The sequence below is a fragment of the Lynx canadensis genome, chromosome B2, assembly GCF_007474595.2.
Source record: "Lynx canadensis isolate LIC74 chromosome B2, mLynCan4.pri.v2, whole genome shotgun sequence".
Lineage (NCBI taxonomy): Eukaryota > Metazoa > Chordata > Mammalia > Carnivora > Felidae > Lynx > Lynx canadensis.
The window spans coordinates 20,493,707-20,507,984 of NC_044307.1; the positions used below are offsets into that span (position 1 = coordinate 20,493,707).

The 14,278-nt window shown below is 48.6% G+C and overlaps 1 protein-coding gene across 1 annotated transcript in view; it reads right to left on the minus strand.

The window, feature by feature from the left end:
• Positions 1 to 33: 33 nt before the first annotated feature.
• The window catches only part of BMP6 (bone morphogenetic protein 6), a 157,586-nt gene continuing 143,341 nt past the window's right edge, over positions 34 to 14,278 (minus strand). The window contains exons 5-7 of the mRNA XM_030314880.1: positions 2,696 to 2,772; positions 1,632 to 1,742; positions 34 to 1,317 (exon numbers count right to left, since the gene is read on the minus strand). Coding sequence (XP_030170740.1) covers positions 1,168 to 1,317; positions 1,632 to 1,742; positions 2,696 to 2,772 — 338 coding nt within the window. The 3' untranslated portion in view covers positions 34 to 1,167. The remainder of the gene's footprint in view (positions 1,318 to 1,631; positions 1,743 to 2,695; positions 2,773 to 14,278) is intronic.

Consider the following 14,278-nt stretch of genomic DNA (forward strand, 5'->3'; position numbering starts at 1 on the left):
TTCTATTTACAAAAAAGCTGTAAGTGCAAACAGTTTTAGATCATAAATGTATTATTTAATCAGTTTAGTATGAAATTGGCTTCCTAGTACATGATTGTGAAAAAGACACTTTAAAAACATTCTACGATTTCATCGGCGTCTTACTTTCTACAAGAGAAAATGGGATTCGGGTTCATGAGGGCATGCCCATCCCATTCCTAGCGGCTGGGGGCTTCCTTCCTCATTTTGTTTCCTTTGTTGCTTCTAACCCCGCGACCCGGCATGCTGTCCAGTAAAAAGGCAGACAGCCATTTTACTGAGATAGGTGAACTATTAAAGCCGACATTCCCGAAGTTAATGTGCTTTTCCAAGAGCCGTTCCAGAAGAGAAGAGGCGCAGAATGGCTTTCACATGTTACACGGTTAAAGTGACGGCTGTCAAAAATGCTTCTGGCCCCCTGTAGCCTCACTGCAATGCCCAACTCGCCCCACTTATGGTGTTAGCAGAGAAAATAGCAAATGTTGGGGTGGGGGTAGGGGACCGAGGTGTGGAAATGACATGGTTTGTTGGACCGAAATAAGTATATTTTCACACCAACAACTCCAGCACAAACGCTAATGGCAGTGACAGAGACAAGGCACTTCCACGCAGCCCTGGGGATGACCCAGGCTGTTGATCCTACATGAAACCAACTTTTCTCGGAATGAAATCTGTGAACAGAGGCATTTCCCCCCAGTTTCCATTATCTGTAGGTCTCCCTTCGACAAACACTACAGAACGGGTGGATACTTTAGCCGAGAATACTCCTTTTAAGATTATTTTCCCTATTTATTGTTAGACACTAATGCCACAAATAGCTTGATCTAAAGCTAAAACTAATTTCAGTGGGCTCTTTTTCTTTTGTTGGGTGTGTGTGGGGGGGGGGGAATACTTCAAAGTTAGTTAACCAGACTTCATACTGCAGACATCCAAACTCCATTTCCTATAGACCAACAACTACTCACGTTATTTACTGTGTGAGCGAATTATTAACGAGGCCCTTTACAATCTTCCGTGGGCACCAACCAGCACTGAACGGCTTCGAAGCCTCGCCTCCCCCCTTCGCTGTGCTTCTGAATGTTTGTTTTTAAGGCAGACGTCATCTGGGAACCCAAGGCAGCATCTGTGTCCCCAGCAACTGGTTTTGAGTTAGTGGCATCCACAAGCTCTGACGACCATATTCCTGTATTTTTTCAAGATGACGTTGGAGTTGTCATCAAAGTAAAGAACCGAGATGGCATTCAGTTTGGTCGGTGCACAGCACGGTTTGGGGACATACTCAGGATTCATAAGGTGAACCTGTTCCAAAACAGAAGGGGAGAGGCACCGTTAGAAGCCATACCGGACCCTGACTGACTCCTACCTATAAAGCGAAGCAGGGAGGGCGCCTGGGTGGCTCAGTGGGTTAAGCATCCGACTTCGGCTCAGGTCATGATCTCACGGTTTGTGGGTGTAAGCCCTGCGTTGGACTCTGTGCTGACAGCTCAGAGCCTGGAGCCTGCTTCGGATTCTCTGTGTCCCTCTCTGTCCCTCCCCCCACTTGTGCTCTGTCTAAAAAAAAAAAAAAAAAAAAAACATAAAATTTAAAGTGAAAGGGGTCCCCAGGAGCTCACCAGCGTCTGCACGATCGCGTGGTTTGTGGCGTTCATGTGTGCGTTGAGTGGGAAGGAGCATTCTCCATCACAGTAATTGGCAGCATAGCCCTTGGGTGCGATGATCCAGTCCTTAGTTGAAAGCAAAGGGACATGACATGTGATGAGCATACATTCCTTCTATCATCTGTGTTCTTAGTAATCCTGTGAGAAGGTATTCCTCACGTAGCACAGCTACGCAGACCAACACAGGGAGGCCAAGTTCACGTTCAAGTGGCAAAGCCAGGATGTGAACCCGGTCTGTCTGGCTCCAGAGCCCTCGCTCCTTCCACAGCCTGCAGGGCCTTAGCTGCTGCCCACCTGCCAGACCGGGAAGCACACAGGTGGTTGGCTGTCTGCACCTGCCCCCCCTCCCCCGAGGGGCCTCGAGTATGCCCTTCCTCATAATGCCACCTGCGTACAGTAAATGGTATCTCCTATCCCTTGTCACCGAGGATTTGCTCATAAACTAGTGGTGGCTCTCAGCTGTGGGGCTCAGCCTTTGTGCTCCTCTAGATAGTTCAGGTGAGTCAGTTTGTAGCCATTGGAGAACTGTCAGGGCAGTTTCTCCAGCGCTTTCTCAAAACACAAAATTGGTGGGGCGCCTGGCTGGCTCAGTCAGGAGAGTGTGCGACTCTTGATCTTGGAGTTGTAAATTCGAGTCCCACATTAGGTGTAGAGCTTGAAAATAAAATCTCACACACACACACACATACACACAATTTGTTTAAATGCCCAAATAAGCACACGCCTCGTGGACTTTGCAAAGAATGGGAGAACACTGGGGACGGTAGTATGGATCCTGAGGGACACAGAACTTGGCAACCAGGCTCCCTGGGAAGGGGGGGCTCTTGGTGCACAAGCAGGCCCAGCCCTTCCTCTGCCTTACTCCAGAAGCCCAGGCATTTGGAAAGTCTCCCAGTACCTTCACACAAGGAATCGCCTCAGCCCTAAAGCTCAAAGTCTTTGATGGTAGCTGCTCCATTAAGATAGGAAAGGGCTGCTGTGAAGGGACCTTTGTCCGCCTTGCTGTCCAGAAAACTCACCTGCCATCCCAGGTCTTGGAAGCTCACGTAAAGCTCATGTTTCCTGCAGGCTGTTTTCAACTCACTGCTGTTATAATCTGTCGGAGGAGATCAGAAGATGCACCCGTTAACCCACTCATTCTTTCATTTGAAAACATACACCGGGAGGGGTTGCTGCAGCCCAGGCCCAGTACGGGGCTCATGACAGACGTGAACCTGGCCCCTGCTAGACACAAAGGCGGTCACCAAACAGCTCCGTCACGTGCCCGGTCGCTTGGCTGTCTCGTTCATGCCATCTTGTTCACGCCAGGGCGGGTGCCGGGCACACTGGCACACAATGTGTAATTATTGACTTGAATGGATGCTTTTAAGCGACAGATGATCGTTGTGAGCCCGTTATGTGCAAGGCCTACGGACAGAGTTTACAGATGCCCCCAGACCCCCCTTGGGCTCCTGACCTGGAAGGCACTGTATTCACAGTAAAAGCCACACCCAGGCAGGGTTTGCTATCATTCAAACAGACACAGTCCTAAAACTGTCCAGGGGCTGTGAGGACAGCTGGGTCAGGAAAGCATCCGGAAGGAAGGGTAATGGAGCGGGGCTTAACCAAGAGAGTGTCGTCAGAGTGAGAGAGTGAGAGAGAGAGAGAGACAGAGAGAGAGAGAGAGAGACGCTGCAGCAGGAATCACTCTGGTACTGGTCCCTTGCCTCACTTCCAGCGCTGAGCCCTTTGCACCAAAGCACTGACTCCTAAGACAGGAAGCCCTATGAGAATCTGCTGAAGTATCCTACCTGTCCTGTGCAATGTGGGAGCCACGAGCCTGGCCTAACCTAGAAGAAGGGGAGGGCCTGGATTTGTTTCGGTTGACTGGAACAGCTCTAATGTGACATGCCCTCTGCTAGACTGACCGCGGGAAACAGGAAGAGAGGTTATACAAGGCTTGCATCCTCCAGGAACTTAGAGAATCTAAGGGGCAGTATGAGACATGTACACAAGTAACTCCAATACAGAACAGCATAGACGCTCCAGGCAAGTGCGGATGGCAAATCCCACTGGGAGTTCAGAGAAGGGTCAGTTATCAGGAGGAATAAAATGGGACATGAACGGCCTGGAACACCAACCAGAAAGATTGGGACTTTCTACCAGAGGCATTAAGTAAGCCTGTGAAGGGTTTTGAGCCAGGGAGTGCCATGTTCAGAGCTATGATTCTACAGGATCAATCTGGTAGCAGTGTTCCAGAGAGATGAAAGGCAGGACTCCGGAGAAAGATTCCTAATCTAAAATGGATTTTGATGGATGCAAGAGCCTGAGGTCACTCACATGCCTGTTTTAATCACATGAGCCAGTAAATTGCCTAATTGTTTAAAGCCTATTTGAACTGGGTTCCCTGTTAACTTGTGCTTCTGGACAGCTTGGCCCAAAGTAAGACAGGACACGCGAGTTTGTAAGGGGAAGAGACAAATGGTACTGACTCCACTCAGTCACCTACACTGGGAGGAGAGAGAGGCTACCTTTTTGAGGTGATCTGCTAAATTCTAAATTTTTTCACGCTCCCTACCTGCCTTTTTCGCCTTGCAGAACAACTCTTGCTGTAATTTCAAGTACCTGGGAGAACTGAACACAAGGCCATGCTGAAGGGAAGTCTTCACAGAGAAGGGCACTGAGGACTCTTGCTTAAACACACACACACACAAACCACCATTACCAGGCAAGACCAAACCTCCTGCTGAAAACAATCCCTCAAGAAAAAAATCAAGCACACAAAGGAATAAATTATCCCTAAAGTTAGAATATAAGAGAATACACAGAGACCACAATAAGAGTAGTCTCTGAGTGAGATTACAAAAAAGAATACCTAAAATAATGGAAGAAATAAAGTAAGAAATAGAAATGCTACAGCAAAAACGTTATGGAGAAAGAACATGAAAAAATTATAGGTGGATGTGAAAGAGAACAAAATAGAACTTTATAAAACCAGAACCATTGAAGATAAAAATGAAATGGATGGTTTAAACATCAGATTAGACACAACCGAAGACAGGATTAAAGAACTGAGCAATAAGTTTGAAGAAATTTCCCAAAATATAGCCCAGAGTGAAATGGCTCAAAAATAGGACTCTCTTCCTATAAAGAGATAATGGAAGACAGAATGTAAATTCCAGTGTATTTCTAGTAGGAATTTCTGAAGAGAATAATGGGGGAATAATATTTGAATATATAAAGTGTCGGGGTTGGGGGAGGATTTTCTAGAAGTGAAGAAAACCAAACATCTTTATATTGGAAAGGCACAATGAATCCTAAGCATAGTAAATAAATTCCTGTCTGGCCACATGTGGTGAAACTGTAGTATATTAGATACAGAGGAATGCTTAAAAGCAACCCAAAGATAAAAAGAAAATAATCCACAAAGGAACATAAGGTAGATGGACAGCAAACTTTTTTTTAAATGTTTTTTTGAGAGAGAGAGAGAGAGAGAGAGAGAGTGCACAAGAGAGCAGGCATAAGCAGGGGAAGGGCAGAGAGAGAGGGAGAGAGAGAAAGAATCCCATGCAGGCATCACACTCAGTGTAGAGCCTGATGTGGGCCTCGATCTTACAACCATGAGATCATGACCTGAGCTGAAATCAAGAGTTGGGTGCTTAACCAACTGAGCCACCCAGGTGCCCCATGGACAGCAAACTTCCTAGCAACAAAAATATACAACATAAAAGGTTTAATACCATAAGAATGATGCTGTCAACCCTGAATTCCATACCCAGCTATGGTGGATACTTCTTGTTTGGGCCACCCAGCTCCCAGGTTCACCTCTCATTTGGAATGAGATGGGAATTCATAGACAGGTGAAAATCAAGGCCCGATCCCCCACAAGATAGCTCCTGCCTTTCTTCCCTGGCAACTGAGTACAGGCTCATGACTTCATTAATGCCAGGCAGATGCCCCAACCCGTGAGAAGGGGACTCCAAGGGAAAGCCAAGAATGGGCAGTTTGGCAGCCATGTGTTCAGGGTAATGGCATTCCAAACCACACTCTCCTTGTGACTAGGTCTCAGCTTCCTCACTGGATTCCCTGTGTTTGGTTGTAGGTTGGAGGAGTTCCTGATACTCTTACATTAGTTTGCACTTTGATTAGAATCTGTTTCTCTTTCACGTAGCCAAGAAGGGCCTTGACTAGCTAAATTATTATTCCACGGTTAAGGGATAGGGAGTGCAGGGTGCAAGGGAAGTGACGGTCACTATCTCATATGGGTTGCTGAGACTGTCTTTCCATTCACATGTCTTCTAAGCAGAGACCTGCAGGCATATTGGGAGTAACGCAGGAAGCTATTTGGGGGAAGAATAACCTGCACGGTGAGAATGACAAATGCAAAGTCCCCGAGGAAGCAGCCTGGCCGGCCTATCATAGAACAGCCTGGTGAGGGCTGCTGTCTGTTTAGTAAAAACCCATATCCTCCATCTACCCCCTTGGCACACAGCTATTGGATATTTCCCACTGCGGTTAGGTGTGGCCATGTGCCTAAGCTCTGCCCACGCACTTGGGGAGAAGGGGGGGTGTGCGGCTACCAGGCTTGGGCCTCCTGGGTGCACATTCCTTCCTTTCCTGCCAGTTTTGAGCAGGGGTCAACCTTTTGAAGACTCCAAGGCTCTGGTTCTTTGTGCTCCTGAAGGTTTCTTGGGTTAGATGCTAAGTTATATGATCTTCCTACTTATAGTCTCAGTCTGGAGTTTTCCCCACCCAACATCAGTTGGCCTGTGTCCCCACAAAGTAAACTTCCCCCCAAATGCCTTCTCTGTGCTGGGGACCATGATCTCTCCAAAGTCAAGCTTGGAACCGTTCGCCATGTGGAAGGCAGAGATTTCTGGGACACTTTTCCTTCCCAGGTTGATGAACATGGACAGTATAATATAATAAAGAATATACATCCTGGCAGAGCTATAAAAACCATGAAATCTCCTAATAGTTCCAACTCGTGGGTCCCTAGATAGGCTCGGGATGAGGGCCGGCTGCCAGAAAGACCAACCATGATGTCATAGAGCAGGACTCTGCTTCTCTACCTTCACCAGTAGGTCTGTCTGTGAGCCTCCTGCAAATTTGACTCTCTCAAAGCTCAACAAAGAGAACTTTCTCCGTAAGAACAGCTATTTCTTTTAGAGCCAGACACTGGCATTTTTGTTGTTAAGTAAAGATTGGGGCCGGAGAGAGGAAAGGGAGGAATTCAACTCTCCTGTTTTTCCTCCTACAGACACTTTCAAGCCACACTTAAGTTTCCTTATAACTCCATGTTAAGTGCTGGCTGAGAGTGTATAAATATTTGTGAAGGTCAATGCTCCTCAAAATACTTGTGTCTGCCACTCAGGGGTCAGTGCCCTGGGCTCTGCAGTGGAATTACACTGCCACGCACCATTTTGTTTGTTTGTTTGTTTGTTTGTTTGTTTGTTTGTTTTTAAGGACTGAGAGATTGCAGAAAAACATTCTCCTGCCCTGGCCCCTTGATATTTGTTTAGATGAATGGTCTGGACAGGCCCAGTGAAAGTTCATGCAGTAAATTCTCAGTGGGAGAAAGGAAGGCAACATGACTTTGTCCAGATGGGCTCGCCAATCAAGGGGAAGGCAGAAACAAGAAGCCATATTGCTGGACAGAGGTAACAGACAGACAAACAAACCAGAGCAACAGACCCGAGGCTGACACAAACCTCCCCAAGGGCAACAGTCCTCTGTCTGATGCATCGTGAGACTCATCAGGGAATTCAAGCCCTCTCTCAGACCCTCAAGCCAGGATCACTGGAAATGGGTCCCCTGCCACCAGGGCTATCTGGGCATTCTGGCATGCAGATGTGGCAAAGGCTGGTCTGGGAGGTGAGACACATCTTCAAGGAATCTAGGTTTCTCAAAGTTGAACACATAATGTGAAATCTGTCTTCCATTCATCCCAGGGGATTCTTTGGCCTAGAGCAGAGGGCAGGGCAAGTGCCCAGCAGCCCAGCTAGGATTCTGGCCCAGCCAGACCAGGCCCAAGGGGGTTGTCCTGAGTACCGTGGATAAGCAGGGCCCAGCCATAGATGGGTTGGGGCAAATAACTGTCACCAGGTGACAAAATCTACCAATCATAAAAGCCCCCAGGATTAATTTCTTTCATAACCAGAAAAATGTAGCTCCCTGGTCTACTTTTAAATAGGAGAGAAACATTTTCCCTCACCACACATTTCCTTCCTTCCAAGAGAAAGTGCGAGTAGGGGAGGGGCAGAGAGAGAGGGAGGCAGAGAGTCCAAGGAGGCTCTACACCGTCAGCACAGAGCCTGACACGGGACTTGAACTCACAAACCGTGAGATCGTGCCTGAGCTGACATCAAGAGTTCAGATGCTTAACCAACTGAGCCACCCAGGTGCCCCAGCCCTCACCATACATTTTCAAGCTTTAAAAGCTTCAGATGCCCCACACTGGGAGAAGGGGGGAACCTTTAAAGACCTAAGACAGCCCTGCCCGTTTGCCCCCCACAAATGAAGATCCTTGGGCAAAATCTTCCAGGCTCTGTTGTGGGAAAGGCACCGTCCTGGTCGGAAATGAGGATGAGCAGAGCGGGGCTGGGGCAAAGGCCAGGCTCCCACACACAATGCGTTCTCCATAAGCCTCTGTTCTTCCCATACTTTGCCGAGCGACACCTGCATCTCTTCCAGGCCTTCTGGGCCATTAAACCAGTGGCACAGAAAGTGTCACGTCCATGCCCAGTGGCCAGGGCCACCCGTTTTGCACTGTGGCTGCTTTGGAGTAGTCAATCTCCCAAGCCTCAGGTGTGTGTGTTATTCGTTGATCTGGGTAGTGCAGGAGCCAGGTGCACCGCGGAGGCTTCGGGGGGAGGGGCGGAGGGCAGCACAGAACGAGCTCTATGGAGGTATGTTCCCTGGAGTCCAGGCTGATGGGCAGGAGGGTAGGGTGACACGCGTCTCGTCCCGGCGCTTCAGACACCACCTCATTCCCACATCCGAGAGTCCTGCTGGGAGCGGGTGGCCACTGGAGGCCGACGCAGTGGGTCCCACCACACGCAGCTCTTCGCTGACCCACTCACTTGTCCTCGGCCCCCGCTTCACCTTCCAGTGCCTCTCTCACCTGGACAGCTACGGCCGGACTGCCACGGCCTCCTCGGTTCTGGCTGGCCGCTCTGTCTTCTCGGCTTCTGGCCCACGGCCCTGACACTCAATTTCATCGGCGACAGCCTCTACTCCCCGACCTTACGTTCCATTCTTCCCTGTGATGCCTGAGGGGCTGCTCACCTACAGACAAGAACTAGTGGGACTAACGGGGGCCTGGGTGAGCCCCTGTGACAGTGGGGGCCACCACTGCCTCACAGGACACTGCAGGGAGACAGTTCTCTTGCTCAGCACAGTGAGGACAGGGTGCTTCTGACCCACTGTAAGCAGCCAGCTGGCCTGGCACCTCCTCAAGGCATCCGTGTCCCTAGGCAGTGGCCATGTGTACCACATGTTTGTTCTGTCCTGAACACAACGGTCATATCCCATACACCCTAAGGAGGACATCCAGCATTCCTTGCTGCCCCCCGCCACCCGTCCCCAAAAAGCCATGAAGACAGTAAAGCACAAAGGAGCTGTAGGAGGGGAGAGCTTGGGCCCCACCACTGGCTTATTTCTGAAGCTGATCGGCTACATGGAGTGAAATGCAGGCTTCCCAGGCACCAAAGATCAGGGGATTCTCAGGGGAATGAATCCTGGATGAGAAGGGAAGGGCCCAGCAATGATCCTGACTTCCACGGCAGGCAGCGAGTGGGAAGGGTGGGGACCATGGTGCCAAAGTGGGAGCCATGCAGCCAGCCGGGTCCCAGGTGTCCAGGCAGCCTGCCTGCCATCCTTTCCAGTGCCAGGAGAAGAGGACAGGAGAGAAACAAAAGGGAAGACATGGAGAGAGGAGACAGGCAGACCAGGGACAAGGTCAAGGCAACCACACGTAACCAGGTGAGTGGGAAGGAGGGAAGCAGGCAGGTGGCCGCCACCCCGGCCAGGGCTTCTGCACAGGGCTGCTCAGCAGTGCTGGGCTCACCCCACAGCTGTTGTCCCTGCTCAGCAGGCTACACACCTGGCAGGGGCTGGGGACCAGGTGGCACGCCCCACACTGGGTTCCCCGTTCTTCTGAGCCCAAAGAGTCTTCCCAGAGGAAACCCGTGTTTTAAGTTATTTTTAATGTTTTATTTTTGAGAGAGACAGAAAGAGAGAGCGAGCGAGCATGAGTTGGGTGGGGCAGAGAGAGAGAGGGAGACAGAATCGGAAGCAGGCTCCAGGTTCTGAGCTGTCAGCGAAGAGCCCAACATGGGGCTCAAACCCACAAACTGCAAGGTCATGACCTGAGCTGAAGTCGGATGCTTAACTGACTGAGCCACCCAGGTGTCTCAAAACTGGTTTTTCAGAGAAACAATTGACTACTCTTATCTCCCTCCTCTCCTAGAATGACAAGGGCAAGTATAACATCAGCAGCTGTTGAAATGGCACGTTGGTCTTCATTGATCTGGCTGCACCTTCCAGATCGCCCAGCCTTATCAGCCTGTGTTAATCCAAGAGTCTCTGGCTCTCCCTCCCTACCCCGCCCCTCCAATGGAATCAACCTGGCCATTAAGAACGTGCTGGAGGAAGCCCAGCTCCTTGTGGAACCACACTGAGATCTTGATCTCAGGTCTCAGTAACATCACAGAATGTTGGGGGGCAGGGAGCTTGATATTCAGAATCTAGACTTGGTTTACAACCTGGATGGTTAGATTGAGAGTCAACAGGGAGGTCCCATTCTTCTGGGGTGCTGGAATCTCAGCCTCTCCTGCTTCATTTAATTGGGGTGGACTTTGGCCTACTTTCAGCCTTTATCTCTATTATCAAAGAATGTGGAGATTAACTATCTTGAAAACAGACACAGGCTTCTCTTCAACACTGAGCATGAACACTAAGACTCCCTGTGCTTTCAGCACCTCTGCTCTCCATGTTCCCTCCTAGACGGAGTCTCCTGGCCCCCAGGACCTGCCTGTGGGCTTAGCAGGTCTTGGTGGATCATTCAGGTTTTTGCAGCTCCTGTTTATGCTTCTTTATTATTTCCCTTCAGCACTGCTGGCCGTTATTACATTCCCATGGGGTAAACCTAAGGATGGGGTAAAGGAGCCTATCACTCCTTGATAACTTTTACCCAAAGGGACTTCATGGTAAAGGAGAGTCAAGTATTATAAATACGGAGTTTGAAATGACTCTGTTGAATCACTAACACCATGCCTGTCGGCCACAGCTGTGAAGAATTAAGACTTGATTTCATTTTAGAAAGTCCTGAACAGGCCTGTACTTCTTGACCAAGACATCTGGAAGCCAAGCCGCAGGCCCTAAAATTTTAAGTTGAGATCAAAATGACAAATTACAATTCCCGATTCCTTTGAAGAACCATAAACAGCTAACTCAAAGCCCTGACCCACGTCCATTCTTCTCAAGCTTTGGATGGCCACAGAGGGTCAGCCCACTCAGCTGTGGCATGCCAACCCCCAGAAGCACATGAGGAGCTAGTGGGGACACCTGCCAGGAACTAAAAGGCCAAATAAACATTGATCTGTAAGAATGAGGCCCTCGGCCTGCAGACCGGAGTTCCCGGAGATCTACAGCAAGATTTCACAGTCATAATAAAGTACCCAAACCACTGTTTTGCAAGCGACACAGTCCGGTTACCTTGCTTTTATGCTGGATGCGCACTGAATGGTCCCAATCAGGAAGTTCATGAGATACAAGATATGAACTATCAATGAGGTCAATGGCATATCTATAATGTACCAGAGCCACATTTCCCCCCAAGGATCCTTAAAGGCACGTGTCTGGGTGGGTTGGAAAGACACAGAAGAAGAAAGGACTCAGAAATGCTAACTGGTAGCATCTGAAGCAATGAAGGACTCATTCCAAAAGACAGACAGGGTCTTGAGTAGTCGTTGATTCACAGATGGTTGGCAGAGGTGCGTGGCAGCGACAAAAACATGAGGATTAAAGAGGCCTAAAGGTCATCTAATTTTACATAAATCGTTAAAAGTGGCAGAAGAGTTCCCACACTATCATCTGCCACAGCAAAGCACAATTCTAAGTCACAGCGTTGGCAGCTAGTGGGTTGGCGGGGCAAAAAACCTCAGACTCACCAACAACTTCTCCCTCCTCAGTGATGTCTTGGAAACATCCTGGGAAAATTAGCTAGGTTGGTATCTAGAATCACCACATGGATCCATCCCTCAAGGCCATTTGTTCATGGCACCAGTAGTGAATTGGCCAGGTGTTGTCACAGTCCTCCAGTAGGTGAAATAATGAACCCCAAGGAAAAGCTACTATAAGAGAGGGTGAGGGGCAGCAGGTAGAAAGACCAGCACACGAGAGAAGGAACTGGAGGGTAGGGTGTCACAGAGCAGTAGGCTGGGAGAAATGGAGGCTGAAAACTGCCAGATTCACTGGAATTGCCAGTAGGCGGCACAGCGTGGCTTGGACCAGCACTAGTAAAACATGTGTAAAAGTGATAAACAATGCTGTCCAGATGATGTCCAAGCCCACTGGAGAGGTGCGACACAGCCAACATCCATCATTCATTTGGAGCAGACAGCTGCAAAGAAGCAAGGGCAAGTGAAAACCATCCAGGAGCCTTCGACCCAAACCCAAGCTTCGGTGCGTGTGTTTGCAAAGTCTGGCTTGAAGGCCAAGTACAGATGTCAGAGCAGATTCCGGTGGGCGGTGGGGAGGAGGTGGATGGGGCTCTTGGCCTTTCCCTTGTTATGGACTCGTCCTACCGGCCCAGGCATCTGCAGCTCTGTTCCAAAAATAGCCACAGATTTCCCTGCCATGTTTCACCCTGATGACAGGCAATTTGATGGATTATGTTAACTTCTTTGCCCAGATGCAGGATGGTCTCTGATGGGCTTCCGGTGGTGGTTGTTTCTGTGGAGAAATATTAATTCCTTGGGAGCACTCTATTGAAGAAGGGGGGCAGCAGAGGCAAAGTAATCTCTCCCTTCAAACTTCCAGAAGATTTATAAAGGGAAAGTCCTGCCTGGAGTCATACCAGAGACCACAACTTTTTGTCTCAGTGGCAGCTACCTGGTTCAGGAAGGTCCAGCAAGACATGAAGGTTTAGTCCCATGGTGGCCTAGAAAAAAGGACAGTCCAACTGGATGGCCCATTTCTCTGGGTAGCAGACCATCTTTGTGGAATTCCCTTCTCCAGGAGTGACCTCTTCCGTTATGTATCTGCTCCCATTAATAGCAGGGATAAATGAAGAAAATGTTAAATATATAAAGTAGCACTTGAATGGGCCTAACCTGAGCAATTTCTCGAACCAGCTTGAGAGGGCCTTTGAAGACAGTAAGAGGGAAGGAGAGTCCTTCTTAGTCACACTCTCTTGGGGGTTGTCCTTGGAACAGGTGAGGCCAGAGGCACTTGCTGTGAACTCTCTCATCCTACTACCACTGAAAAGAGTGAAGCGTGTTTGCAAGTGCTGGGTTGGGAGGTGGGGGGAGGGAAGACCAAGACAAAGCAGATATACTTGCCTGTTATTCCACATTCGATCAACTTTAATACTCGTATTTAATTGCAACTTATCAAATTGAAAAAAAAAATGTTGAAAGGGACATGGAAAAGAATAATTGGGTGACATTATGGAAACCCAAATCAGAGACCTGTCTTCCCAATGAAAAACTCTGGCATGTGTACTTCGGGGAGGGGGTGTTGAATAAATCAAGTGAAATTTCAATTTTAAAAAGCAATCAGCATTCCCAGCGCTGCCTTCGTGTCTGGGGTCCCAGTACCAAAGTGGAGTTCATTCATTAATTGAAGCCTAAAACACTGAGATGATTAACTCTCTTTAGCAGGCTCCCTCTGAAGCGAATAAAGAAAAGCAATCATTTCTTCTTTGTGTTTTTTAAAAACCCAACCCTCACTGTTTTTAGTGATAAACACAGGAACACCCATGCTGGGCAATGCTTCCAAGAAACACCAGGAGGACAAGCAGGAAAATGTCACGTCACCCTGGGTGGTAGGTCCTCAAAGCCCCACAGCTAAGTTGCTGGGGAGAGAAATGGCTTATTAAGTCAGACTCTAAAATGAAGACCATTCCTCCCAAAGAAAAGATGAGTACTCTGGGAAGTTGCATGAACTCTTTGTGGCCACTGATGAGGACACTTTTAAACAGTCACCTGGAGGAAGTAATGCATCTCCCAGATCTTTTTTACATCCTTCCCAACGATCCTAACATATGCTCTCAGAACATACTTCCCACAATTGGAGGTAACTAATCTTTGAGTATTATGGACCAAATCAAACACTTCTCATTTAATCCCAGCAAATCTACCAAGTGTTAAGCATCCCCACTTAATGGATGAGTAAACTGAATCTGGAATGGATTAGGTTTGCCCAAAGTCAGTCACAGGGTAGTAATAAGGGAAGCAACATCTCCGGCTTCAAATCCTACCGCAAAAGTTCAACTGCATGCTTGAATCCTGGGCTGGCTCAACAGCTTGAGGAAACCCAGAACTTACAAGCCTTGGCTTTAGAGTAAGATGGATCTCTGCTGGAATTCAACACTTACTAGCTATGTGAACTTCAAAACA